At 42.4% G+C, this 14,168-nt stretch overlaps 1 protein-coding gene across 1 annotated transcript in view; it reads right to left on the reverse strand.

Annotated features, from left to right (window-relative positions):
* Positions 1–2,172: 2,172 nt before the first annotated feature.
* The window catches only part of TTC28 (tetratricopeptide repeat domain 28), a 664,121-nt gene continuing 652,125 nt past the window's right edge, over positions 2,173–14,168 (reverse strand). Inside the window, exon 15 of the mRNA XM_044685476.1 lies at positions 2,173–2,304. Coding sequence (XP_044541411.1) covers positions 2,173–2,304 — 132 coding nt within the window. The remainder of the gene's footprint in view (positions 2,305–14,168) is intronic.

Here is a 14,168-nt window from a genome sequence, read left to right on the forward strand (position 1 = left end):
AAGGAAGGAAGGAAGGAAGGAAGGAAGGAAGGAAGGAAGGAAGGAAGGAAGGAAGAATAGACTGAGGGAAGGAGAGAGGGAGGAAGGAAGGAAGGAAGAAAAGGTAGAGAAGGAAAGAAGAGAGGGAGGGAGGGAAGGAAGAAGGGGGGAAAAGGAGGAGAAAAACAGAACAAATCCCACAATCCCATTCTGTTAAGCACTGCATAATGCCAAAGGGAAGTTTTGGCAGGTTCTCCTATGCTGGAAAAGCTTCAGGTACATTCCCCATAGACTGTTTCTTGTCTGAGGACTAGCCATGCCTAATACGGAGAAGGGAGAAGTTCCATACCAGGAGGCTAACTTGAGGTCATGAATTCTTTGGCCATGGGAACTCATGAACCACAGAAAGAACTACAGAATAGCTCTCAGCTCTGTGCAGCATCTTTGCAGTCCTGAAGTGACCGTGCCAGTGCTAAGAATACCACAGCCGGGCTTGGCTCTTGCTACTTTACATGTGAGAGATCCAGGGGAGGGCAGCAGCCTCCACTTTGGGCGAGCTCCCTTTGGAGGATTTTTAGGAAGATACTTACGTGAGGCGGAAAGGATGAGACATGGTTGGGCAGCAGGCGAGGTCCCAATTCATTTGAATGATGAATCTCCTGAAGTGGCTGCACGTGCTCCCATTTGGCCTGCGTATTTCGATTGGGCTAGGTTTTATAAAATTAGGATTTTGAATAGTGACCGTGAACACACACGACTCCTTCACAGGATTCATCATTCGCACTCATTGAGACCTAGTAGAAACGCCTGCCCTGACGAGGTCGTAGATCCACCGAACACGCACTATAAAGAATAAGGCTGGAACCTCGGATTTTCATGGACAGTATCAAGCTGTTGTTACATTGTAGCAATGTTTAATCTTGGGTTGAAATGCAATTACTGTCATGAACCAGAGATGAAGACTCCCACATCCTTTTCCTGACCTCCCAAACCCTCCACTTGCTGCTTTTTCTTGTTTAAGAGGAAGTCGGTGCCCTTAATAAGACATCCTGCATTAGGCAGGAGAGTTTCAGATGTCTACTTCCTGTCCCTCCTGGCACTGTGTCCAATAAAACGCACTGACTTATTTTAGCTGGCGCTGTGCCTCATTCATTGTCTTACTCTTTTTCCCTCACTTTCTTCTTGTTCAATAAGAGTAATGTTATAAAGTAGAGGAAATCCACAGACTAAATTGTCGCCCATATATTTCCATTTTCTGGGGAATCTTCCTGGCTAGTCCCATCTGCTTCTTCAAATGGTCTTTTTCTCTACAACATCCATCTCTTCTCTTATCCCGCATTCCTTTCCTAGCCCAGATAGCAGCACATTCATTGTATTCTTAATGCCAAGAGGATAGGCGCCACTCGCCTGCCCTGGATGCATCCATTTTACCCACAAAAGCATTTAGAGGGCAGCTGGGTAGCTCAGTGGATTGAGAGCCAGGCCTAGAGACGGGAGGTCCTAGGTTCAAATCCGGCCTCAGACACTTCCCAGCTGTGTGACCCTGGGCAAGTCACTTGACCCCCATTGCCTACCCTTAACACTCTTCCACCTATAAGTAAATACACAGAAGTTAAGGGTTTAAAAAAAAAAGCATTTAGAAAGAGTCAAAGACAAAAATGAAATGACCCCCGACCTCAACAACCTATGGGGAGGTCCACTAGGTTGATCTGCTCTGTTTTGGAATGGTGAACCTACAAATCCAGAGACTTTACCAAAATAAGTATATCAAAGCCAATAAACACTTTTTAAGCATTTACTATACACGCAGCCCTGGACTCAGTGCTGGGAAAATTGAAAAATAGCATAAGCCCTGCCCTTACTAAAGGAATCACTAGCTTCTTTCCTAGGTGGGCATTTAATTTGCTGACAGAAAGAAGTCATCTGGGTGAGAAAAGCAACCTGGAGCAGTTCTAAGAACCTGAGCAAGAACTGCCCCCTCGAGTAAAAGGTCTCAGAGGTCCTGTGTGAAACCAGCTTGAAGGGTGTGAGTAGCCGCTGAAGATGGGGGACCAAAACAGTGCGTGAGTGTCCACACTATTTCAGTTCATTTGCCACTGTTGTAGGGGCCTAGAAAAACAAAGCTGAAAGAACCATTGTCACAGAGCTGTTGGAAATGTTGGGGAAATTGTGATAAAACTGTGGATTTTGAGTTTAGCAGCTTCGATTGGTGATACGTAGATCGCTGTTCATGAGGAAGCCCAGGTTGGAGGCATTAGATGTGATGAGATCTTTGAAAAGGAGAGAACACAGCAGCCACCTGAAGAGAGAAGCTGGTGGCAGAGACTGCCAGAGGCAGAACAGAGGAGAATCTAAAGAGAAGAACAGCTGTTGGGTATTTGGGGGATTGTGGGACACACATAGCGAATCAGCTAGGAGAACTGAGTAAGGCCAGGCAGATTCAATAGCTGCCAGGAGCTCACTGGAAAAGGACTCTGAGGCTACTTTTAGCTGATTGGAGGAAAATGGAATCCTTCTGGGAGAAGAGTTGGCTGGGATTATTACCATTTTAGCACTATCTATAGCTTGAAACAGGGGAAACATCTCAGGGACTTCTTGTACACACAGTATTGCCATTTATTGCCCTTTTTGTCTTGAAAAGGGCAGTCAGGTTTGGATCTACTTTGCTGTGAGGTATACTGATTGGAGATAAGGAGTTTCTTTTGCTTAAAGCTGGAGAAAACAGAATTTTATGCTTTTTGAAGAGCTGGCTGGGGAAAGGCTGTCTGTGCTTGAGAGAGAAGTCCCTCTTGCTTGTATTATCCTTCACTGTTTGATAGGAGGAAACTCTTCAAAATACATAGAGAATGGACTTAATTAGCCTGAAAGATCGGACTTAAAGGCACTGTTGCTTCACTAAAGGAGCTAAAGGAACTTAGCTCTGCTTCTGTAGTTTCTTAAACTCTTACCTTTTGTCTTAGTATCCATTCTAAGACAGAAGAGCAGCAAGGACTATGCAATTGAGGGTTGGTGATTTGCCCAAGGTCACACAGCTAGGAAGTATCTAAGGTCACATTTGAACCCATGACCACCTATCTCCAGGCCTGACTGTCTATCCACTGAGAGACCCAACTCAAATTAAATCTTATATGTAATAGACTTATGTGGTTCTATGTTGACTTTAAAAGAACTTGAATTATTGCCTTTTGTTTTTATATCCTGTGAAAGGTAATTCTTTATTCTCTTTGTCTATTTTGAGTTAACACTTACTTAACACCTACTTAACACTTTGTTATCAAGTAAGAGAATTCACAAGTCACTTACTTGGAGAGCTCCACCCTTTTCATCAGAAACTTGTGAATCCTTTGATAAAAGTTGATACCTTCAGAGGCCTATGATAAGAGTTGACACCTTCAGAGGATGAGAAGTAGATCCCACAGACACTGCCCCTCTGGGCAGTGCTAGGCAATTTGGAAGCTGTGATTGGCCCCTGTGAAGAGGGGAAGGGACAAGAAGTCACTATAAATTTCCTTGGCTGGAAGTTGTCTTCCGGAGTGATCTTCAGTTGGTGACTTGGGACTTGGCTCTTGGACTATTTTTTAGATGAGTAGCTGGCTTTCCTTTCCTGGCTTCTGGAGAGAGATTAGCTCCAGAGAGACTTTCCCCTCTTGAAGGAGGAGGCTGTGTGGTTGGAACACCAGGTTCTCCTGTTGAGGGTTAGCAAGCCCTGCTGGGTTGAGCAGAGCATGGGAGCAATATTTAGTGGGATAGGCTAGATATCTTCTCTACCCTCTTTTTGTATTTTTCTACTTTCACTCTTTCTACCTCTTTGTAAAAAAATCTATTAAAAGTCATTTTGACTTGAGCTATAATACTTTAAATCGGCAACCACAATATTAGAATTCTCACACATTTAGTTAAACCCTTAATTTAATTCCTTACAACCACGATTGTTTCTGAAGATCATTTTTCATTCTCCCTTCTCTACCCCACAGCATTATGTCATAATACCCTGTTGCTGGGAAGAAGGATCTATGTTATATCAACTGTTTCTGGGACCAATATTAGTTATTATAATTATTCAGAATTCAGTACATTTTTAAAGTTTTTTCATTAGACTATGTAATTGTATATTAATTTTTAATTTTACAAAACCATTGTAAGGTAATTGGGCTGATTATTCTTCTAGTTCTACTCCCCTTTCTCTGCATCACTATTCGAACTTTCCTATATTTCTTTGAAATTCTCACATTTGTCATTTCCTACTGTACAATGATATCCCAGTACATATATACACAAGTTCAGCTATCCTGGAGATGCTAATATGATTTTTCTGATGTATATTAGACCTTTCTTTCTGCCCTTGATTTCCTTGGGATACATGCCCCATAATGGTACACCTTTGAGCCAAAAGGTACAAACAGCTTAGTCACTTTTTTCCCCAAAGTGTTTTCTAGGAGTATTCATCTTAACTAAGAGTTTATTAACATCCCTGTTTCTGCTCTGGCCTTCCAATATTGTTTCTTTCTTTCTTTCTTTTTTTTTTTAAACCCTTGTACTTTTCGGTGTATTGTCTCATAGGTGGAAGAGTGGTAAGGGTGGGCAATGGGGGTCAAGTGACTTGCCCAGGGTCACACAGCTGGGAAGTGGCTGAGGCCGGGTTTGAACCTAGGACCTCCTGTCTCTAGGCCTGACTCTCACTCCACTGAGCTACCCAGCTGCCCCTTCCAATATTGTTTCTATTTTTTTTTTATCACCTGCCAATGTGATAGATATGAGGTGCAATCTTGAGTTGTTTTCATTTGCATTCTTTTTACTAGTAATTTGGAGTATGTTTCCAAATGGTCATGATAGTATAAAGTTCCTCTTTTGAAAAACATTTATCTGTTGGGAAATAGCTCTTGGTCCTGTGTGTGTCTGTGTGTCTGTGTGTCTGTGTGTGTGTGTGTCTGTCTGTCTGTGTGTGTGTGTGTTCCTGATACAATTTGGGCTCAGTTTTTTTTATCAAAGATATTTGACAAAAAATTTCTCCCCAACTCAAAGATTTTTTTTTTTGGTTATTCTCTCTCTATTTTGTTCACGCAAAAACTGTTTTATGTAACCAAAATCATCCGTGTTTTCCTTCTATAGCCTTTTAACTTTTTTTTTAATGATGATAATTTTTTTAATTCTTACCTTTTCTCAGTATCAATTCTAAGACAGAAATGTGGTAAGGGCTAGGTAAGTACGGTTAAAATTCTTGCTCAGGATTACACAGCTAGGAAGTGTCTGAGGCCGTATTTCAATCCAGGTCCTCCAGCTCCAGTCCTGGTGCTCTATCTACTGTGCCACCTAACTGCCCCGCTTCTAATCTTTTGTATGTTGATTATGCATAAAGGTGGACCTTATCGTGCTATATGGTATAATACGGCAGCCTAAATGAAATTTCTGCCAAACTGCTTTCCAGTTTATGTCACAATTCTCGTTGAATATTCAGTCCTTTTACCAGTAATCTTGGGCTCATCACACACGAGGCTGCTGTTTTCGTTGGCTCTGTTTCTCTTCATCTCGTCTGTTCCACTGATGTTCTAACTGAAGTTCTCTATTCTTTTTTAAACAAATGCCAATTAATTTTGTAACACTTAAAAAATTTAATTATCATACTATAGAAGGAAGGGAGGAATTACCAAGAAACAGCTTCTTTTATTATATTATTAATATATTATATGTTATTTTATTATAGTCAGCTTTAGAATCTACGGGACAACACAATAATGAGCATGATAGCATGACTTTAGCTGTTCTCAAGTTTTTATATTTTATATGTTATATACTAAAAAGAAAAAGCAGGAGCAGAATTATTTAAGACAATAAAGATAATATACATTTTTCATAAATATAAACATTGTGGAAAACTAAGTCACCCACCGAAGTAAAAGGAAAATAATTTGGCTTGTATTATCTGGGTTATTAAAGTAAAAGCAGAATTTTATTTCTTCCTACTCTCTCCCTATTATCTACGTTTTAGGTCTCTGTTTTAAATTATTTTTGTTAATCATGAAAAGTAGCAAAATAGAAAGGATAAAGGATTGGCCTTGGAGCCAAGAAGGATTGAGTTCAAGTGCTGCCTTTTGACTCAATAGCTCATCAGTACCATTGATGCCATTGATTTAGTGATGCTTAGCTTCTCAGTGCCCCCAGGCAACTCCCCAAAGACTATAGTTCATAGAGAAAGTGCCCATAGTTACTATTAATTATTAATTATATTAATTATTAACTAATTAAATATAGGTTACATTCGCATTTTTTGTTGTTTGTTCATCATAATTTCATTTTGGATTTTCTTGGAAAAGATACTGGAGTGGTTTGCCATTTCCTTGTCTAGTTCATTTTACAGATGAGGAAACTGAGGCCAACAGAGTTAAGTAATTTGCCCAGAGTCATTCAGCTAAGAAGTGTCTGAGTTCAAATTTGAACTTGGGATAATATCTTCTTTCTTTCTTTCTTTCTTTCTTTCTTTCTTTCTTTCTTTCTTTCTTTCTTTCTTTCTTTCTTTCTTTCTTTCTTTCTTTTATTAAACCCTTAATTTTGGTGTATTGTCTCATAGGTGGAAGAGTGGTGAGGGTGGGCAATGGGGGTCAAGTGACTTGCCCAGGGTCACACAGCTGGGAAGTGGCTGAGGCCAGATTTGAACCTAGGACCTCCTGTCTCTAGGCCCGACTCTCAATCCACTGAGCTACCCAGCTGCCCTTGTCACCATTTCTGAATGCTTAGTAAAGGGAGAAGAAAAGCCCCCAAAGCTAGTGGGCTGGAGCTGAGTGTTCAGAGAGAAGGCAGCCCCTGGGAAATTGAGATGGGAAGGATGGCTGGGGAGAGAGGAAGTGGCAGCCGCTCCCTGTCCCTGTCTGGGCCTGTCACACGCGGTCTGTGGATGTGTGGTCAGATGGTCGCTTCTGTCCCACTCGTGTCCGCTAGGAGACAGGCTGAAGGGCGTTGGGAGACGAAGCAGGCCGGGCTTTCACGCTCTGCACGGGGGATCTGCTGACCCCGCTGGAGGCCTCTCGGCTCCACGGAAGGCTCTAGCCAGCCCTGCGTCCAGGGGAGCCGAGAGGCCACGCGCTGTGGCAGGGATGGGATTTGCCCAGAGCTTGGCGAGACGCGCTCTGCGTTCGAGTCTCCTCTGCCTACTGGCCAGCAGGGCCGCACAGAGAATATTCCAGCGTTCAAGGGGCCGCTTTATACTTTGGTTCTTGTATCTTTTCAGTAAATGTCTTTGTAAAAGCTAATTGGTATGAACCAATTCTCCGACATGGAAGAGAAACCAACTGCTTACATGGGTAGCCGACCAGGGCTTTCATGAGACGTTCACTGGGACCGAGTGATTGATAGTGGGGAGGACGGACTAAAAGGGGGGCCTGCCATGATGCCATTAGGAAGATGCTGGGGGGCTCGGTGGATTGAGAACAGATCTAGAGACGGAGGTCCTGGGATCCAATCTGGCCTCAGACACTTCCTAGCCGGGTGACCCTGGGCAAGTCCCTTGACCCCCATGGCCTTCCCCTTGCTCTTCTTCTGCCTTGGAGCCAGTGCTCGGTCTGGGTAAGGGAAGGGTTCAGAAAAAGAAAGAGAGGAAAGGAAAGCGGCCCCCGGGCCGAGAGCCCTGGTCCCTCTGGAGCCCGGCTGCCCGGGAGATCCCAGGGTGCTGCGGCTCGGAGAGGAATGGCAACGCTTCCCGGAGCGCTTGGGGTCCATCCACGTCTTTCGGTGAAATCAGGCGCTTTGCCTTCTTCCGGGTCCTGGTAGGCGTCCTTGAACATCCTCACTTGCTTATTTAACAGAAGAGGAAAGTGAGGCAAACGGGGGATGTGACTTGCCCAGGATCACCTAGCTAGGAAGTGTCTGAGACCAGATTTGAACCCAGGAAAATGATTCATCTGGACTCCAGCCTTGGTACTCTCTCCACTTCTCCCCCTCGCCACTCCTAAATAATCCTTTAAAGGTCACGTCCCAGTTAATCCTCACAGAAACCCTGGGAAGTGGGTGCTATTATTATCCCCATTTTACAGATCTGAAAAATGAGGCCCAGAGGGTTTGGGCGACTCCTCATGGTCACACAGCTCAGAGACATAGAGGGTGGGATCGGAAGTTTTGCTACTGCTTTGAATATTTTTCGAGAGGAACTTTCTATTTTTTTAGTGTTTTGAAATTGGTAGTGAAATAGGTGTGTGTGTGTGGGGGGCCTGTTTCACACACACACACACACACACACACACACACTTCTGAGTGTTCCCCTACCTTCTAGCTATGCCTCCTCCTTTCCTCCCTGAAGTGCTCCCTATGCCTGAGGACAGAGCCACGGCAGCTGTCCTAGGAGCTTGGCCAACAAGTGATTCTTCCAGATGGATTGCTCAAGAATCCAACAAGTTAGAAATAGAGCTTCCTGGCAGGTCTCCCTGACCCTCCCCCCCCCCCTTAAATGCCACCCTCTCCCATTCCAACCACTGCCAGAGTAATCTCTCTTGGGCATAAACCTAGTCAAGGCACTCCTCCCCTCAAAAAACTTCAGTGGCTCCCTAGTGTCTCTCAAGTCAAGTTCAGACCTTTTCTGTGTCACTTCCTCAAGTTACTTCATAACAATGACTTGCTAACTTTTCAGCCTTTCCCTCCTTGTTCCCCAAGCATGTGTTCTGGGGACCTGCCCTTCGGGCCGCTCCTTAGATCCTCTCTGGAATGCCAGCTCCCCTCTCTTCCTTCCCCTTGTCTGTTGAATTCTGGCCTCTCCTTCAAAGCCCGACTCTGAGCTCACTGTGTTCAGTTACCTCCCACTGAACCGTCCAGTAACAATACGGAGATATCAGAGCTATGGAAATCCTTGGGAGGAGAGAGCGTTTCATTCTCTGTACTTGTGTCCCCAGAACACAGCACAGGGGCCCGGCCCACAGTAGGGGCTTAATAAATGATATTTTGATTGGATACTTATCTGGGGTTGTGTCTCTCCCCTCAGAATGAGAGCTCCTTAAGAGCAAGAAGCAACCCTTACCCAAACCGTGTATCTCTCTTAGTGCCTGGCACATAGTAGGTGCTTAATAAATAATTACTGATTGATGAATATTTATTTGTGTTTGTGTCTCTCCCCTCAGAATGAGAGCTCCTTAAAAGCAAGAAGCAATCCTTACCCCCCAACTGTGTATCTCTTTTAGTACCTGGTGCATAGTAGGTACTTAATAAATGATTAAAAGATTGATGAATATTTGTGTTTGTGCCTCTCCCCTTAGACTGTGAGCTCCTTAAAAGCAAGAAGCAACCCTTACCCAAACTATGCATCTCTCTTGGTGCCTGGCACATAGTAGGTGCTTAATAAATAATTACTGATTGATGAATATTTATTTGTGTTTGTGTCTCTCCCCTCAGAATGAGAGCTCCTTAAGAGCAAGAAGCAACCCTTACCCAAACTGTGTATCTCTCTTAGTGCCTGGCACATAGTAGGTGCTTAATAAATGATGAAAAGATTGATAAATATTTATTTGTGTTTGTGTTTCTCCCCCAAGACTGTAAGCTCCTAGAGAGCAGGGAGCACCCTTTAACCAGTCTGTTTATCTCTCTTAGTGCCTGGCACATAGTAGGTGCTTAATAAATAATTACTGATTGATGAATATTTATTTGTGTTTGTGTCTCTTCCCTTAAACTGTGATCTCCTTAAAAGCAAGAAGCAACCCTTACCCAAACCATGTATCTCTCTTAGTGCCTGGCACATAGTAGGTGCTTAATAAATAATTACTGATTAATGAATATTTATTTGTGTTTGTGTCTCTTCCCTCAAACTGTGATCTCCTTAAAAGCAAGAAGCAATCCTTACCCCCAACTGTGTATCTCTCTTAGTGCCTGGCACATAGTAGGTACTTAATAAATAATTACTGATTGGTTTCTCTTCCCTCAGAGTGTGACTTCCTTAGGAGCAGGGAGCATCCCTCATTTAAATTGTGGAACTATTTCCCTTGGCACCCGGCATGTGGCTTTGTAGTAAGTTCTTCATAAAAATGCAGTTGTATAATGTTGGTGGAAATAGCTAGGAGAGACTGCGCTGGTAATTATGCTGACATTGGTAATGAGGGCAGGCCCCAGGAAGCCAGAAGATTTGGGGATCTCACTTGTGGTTTGGGCTGAAATATTTTTTTAAACTCTTACCCACCTTCCATCTTTGACTCAACACTGTATATTGGTTCCAGGGCAAATGGGCATTAAGCGACTTGCCCAGCGTTACATACCCAAGAAGTATCTGAGGTCAAATTTGAACCCAGAACTCTCATCTGTAGGCCTGGCTCTCTACACCCTGAGTCACTAGTTACTCTCTGGTCTTAACATTTTGATAACCATATTTCAATAAAATTGGTATCCTTAATAATTCAATGTACCTTATTTTATTCATTTAAACACATGATTCCAAGTTGTCTAAAGGTTTCACCAGAGTGACTATCAAAAAGATCCTTGAGTTCTAGATTCAAATCTGGCCTCAGACACTTCCTGGCTGTGTGACCCTGGGCAAGTCACTTAACCTCCATTGCCTAGCCCTTGCCACTCTTCTGCCTTGGAACTGATACACAGTACTGATTCTAAGATGGAAAGTGAGGGGTTAAAAAAAAAAAGATCTTTGCCACTATAGAGATTAAGATCTCATGGTTTGAAGAGTTGTCTGAGGCCCACAGAAGTTAATTGACTTGCCCAGGATCTCTCAGTTGGTAAGTTCCAGAGGCAGGATTTGAACCTACATCTTCCTAGGTTACCCTCACCCTCACCCTAATTCTATTTCTACCCTTATTCCATTTCTAATCTCCAACTTCATCTTTATGTAGCTTCCTAATAAAATATCAAACATCACAAGTTATTTGTCAATGAAAGTCTTTTCACGTCTGTGAAAAGAGTCCCATAAATCCTCGCTCGTGTGACTTTTTCTACCAAAGAATCCTTTGCAAATTTTCAAGGGGCGAATCTTCTCTTGCTTAAAACTCGTCCTTTGAAAACAACTCAAAGAATCTGCGTGTTGGCAAATGTTCATTTGTGGTTAGGTGTATTTACTAAATCTCTCTTGCCATTTTTTTATCGTTGAGTCATTCCTGTTGTGTCCGACTCTCTGCGAGCCCATTTGGGGTTTTCTTGGCGAAGATCCTAGAGTGGCTTGCTGTTTCCCTCTCCGGCTCATTTTACAGAGGAGGAAACTGAGGCATGCAGGGGAAAGCGTCTGAGGCTAGACTCAGCGCTCTACCCAAAGCACCACCTAACTGCCTGCCATGACAGACCATCATCTTCTTCTAAGAGTTACAAAATGACTAACTAGCCTGGAGGGGAGGGGCAGGAGAGATGGGAGGGTAACATCCCGGAATGTGAGAAGGCGCACGTTTAGTGGCTTGCTGTCTTTCCCTATTCTTTGACTGTCTGTACTTGTACATCTGGACAATGCCATTAAAAATGATGATATATATACTGATTGATTGATGAAGGTCCCTCCCTTAAATATTTATGTATATTTACATATTATATTATAATGATATCTATATATCAATTTATCGTATATTATATTTTTATACATCTATTATTGTGTATATTACATAATTATGAATTATCTCATTATAATATAATATAAAATAATATATATTTTATAATATTTAATTAATGATTTAATGATATAATATAATATATAAATATATAATGTTATATATTAAATATATATAAATATTTAAGGGAGGGACCTTCATCAATCAATCGGTAGAAATGATCAGGTATAAAAAACTACTTTTATGTCTGTGACCCCTTTATCAGGTATAAACTCCTCTTTAATTTTATTAAGAAGGGAACAGGGATACTCTTTGGCACTTTAAAAGCTAGGATGATGTTGAAGCTGTCCATCAAAAGAGCATTTATTGCCCACCGAGAGCATGATTCTTACCGATGGGAGAGAATGCCAGCTCTGGATTCTAGAAAGGCACTGATTACTGGAGTTCAGCAAAGAGCTCCACCTAAGAAGAACTTCATGTGGATGCCGTGAAGAGAAAAATCCTCAGTACAGGACTTATAACTGTATAAATAGAGATTTTTAACCTTCAACTTCATCCCCCAGAAGTCCCTTAGTATTTCCCAAAATTCCCTTTAATCTCTCCTGCGCCTCCCTGTTTGTGCTCATGTTATTGTTTTATAAGTTCTGTAGCTCCTCCTTCTTGCTCTTACGAGCAGGTTGGGGTAGCTTAGCACCTTTTCACTCTAGTCTTTTTATGTTAGTTCGTTATTAATAAAACTTGTAAAAATATAATGCTTTGTTATTGAATATTAATTTCCATCTTTACATAACCATGTAACCCCTTTGCCACCTATGTGCCTTGTTACCTTTGAGTCCAATATCCCCAGGGACCTTATGGATAGGAGAAGAGTTTACTCTTGGTCTTTGAGGGGGGAATGGTTTGAATGAATTGGCTTTATGGAAATTTTCTATTTATTTATTTATTTGTTTGTTTGTTTGTTTATTCAAGGCTCAGTCTCCTTATCTTACTTGGTTGGAAGCAAAATAACCACTTACTGGCCCAGCCTTTCTGCTAATTAGCATGGAAGTTTGGACTTGCTTCATTTGCCCCGTGGATCAGTTCATTTCTGTTTAGGCACCCCCAGGAGGGTTATGATATCAAGATATTGGTGATGGATAAGTTAAGTGTTGATGATGACAGGCTTAGTCCTACTATAGCTCATAACTCTCCAACTCAAGTGATCCACACCTGGCTGGTTATCCGTGGGAAGCACACTGGTGGGGGCTCATGAGCAACAGTACTAGAAATCAATGCTCTTCTGAATTATCCCTAGAATCCTGCAAGTTCAGCCTCTTCCAGAGGTTCCAACCTGAGAATATAAGTGCATTTTTGGGAAAAGGGCCACAGAGGTTCTGCTACACCTTATAGTCTTTGCCTGGTATAATTTGGGGGCCCTTCATGTTTGCAACGATCCATTGGAGAGATTCTTCCCCTGGGATTTTTATTCAGGAATACTTTTCTGCATGGGGATTCAGTAGAAAAAAAAAAAAAAACTAGCATTTTTTTCTTCTTATGTTTTAGGCTGTAACTCTATGGTCTTTTTCTTGCGTGTGTCCTTCAGAAGTCAGACCAGACCTTTTGAGATAATTTGTGTTTGTTGGGATGGTTAAGTGCAAATTATGTGTTGTTTTACTGAGAGCTGGTATGTGTGACTTATTGATGCTCTTGCTGGCTTCCTATCATTCCCAGGATCAAATGAAAAATCATCTAGTTGGCATTCAAAACCCTCTATAACCCTTCCAGCCTTCTTAGATCTCACTCCCCTTCGTGTTCTCTGAGATCCAGGGATACTGACTTCCTAGTTGTTTCTCCCACAAACCCCTCCATTTCCCAGCTCTTGGCATTTGCACTGGCTGTGTCCCATGTGCCTCTAATGCTCTTCCCTCCTCATTTCTGCCCTCTGGCTTCCTTGGCTTTCTTTCATGTGCCAATTAAAATCTCATCTTCGATAAGAAATCTTTCTTTCCCTCCCTTAATTCTAATGTCTTCCCTCTGGCGATCAGCTCCAATTTCTCCTGTCTGGAGCTTGCTTTTCCATGGTGGTTGCCATGTTGTCTCCACCATTAGACTGTGAGCTCCTTGAGAGCAGGAACTACCTTGAGCTTTTCTTTGTAGCCCAAGTGCATCTTGGGTGCTTAATATGGGTATTGACTGATGGATTTTTCACTATTAAGCAAACGTAGACTGCTTACCTTGCTGCAACATGATTCCAGACAGCTTTTTTGTCTGATGCGAGCCCTTAGGACCTGTTTTTCCTATTGGCCTAAAATTCCCAAATGCTCCCTTCCATTTTAGGAGACCTCTACCTCTTTAGAGCTTTTGTGAGTTTGCTTTCTTTGGAAGTTTACCTGCTTGTCCTACTGAGAAATGAGTTAGAAATTCCAATGGAATTGCCTTATGCCTTAGTAGAGTTCTTTGGGGAAACTTGGGGTGCCAAGTGCAATCTAAAATGGAGAACTACTCCAGAGGAAATCTTTTCCTTTTGAAGTGATGACTTGTGAAAAGTATTCCTTGGAGATATTCTGGAATGCCTTGTTTGGAACAGGATCCGTGGAGACATTTCTTCTAGGCCTCCAGTTGGATCACACTGTATACACAGTATCATGGAGGTATTTGCATTCCGCATGTTTTGGTTTCTCACTTGGGGGTGATGGAGGTGCC

This window comes from Gracilinanus agilis, chromosome 1 (assembly GCF_016433145.1).
Source record: "Gracilinanus agilis isolate LMUSP501 chromosome 1, AgileGrace, whole genome shotgun sequence".
NCBI classification, from domain to species: Eukaryota; Metazoa; Chordata; class Mammalia; order Didelphimorphia; family Didelphidae; genus Gracilinanus; species Gracilinanus agilis.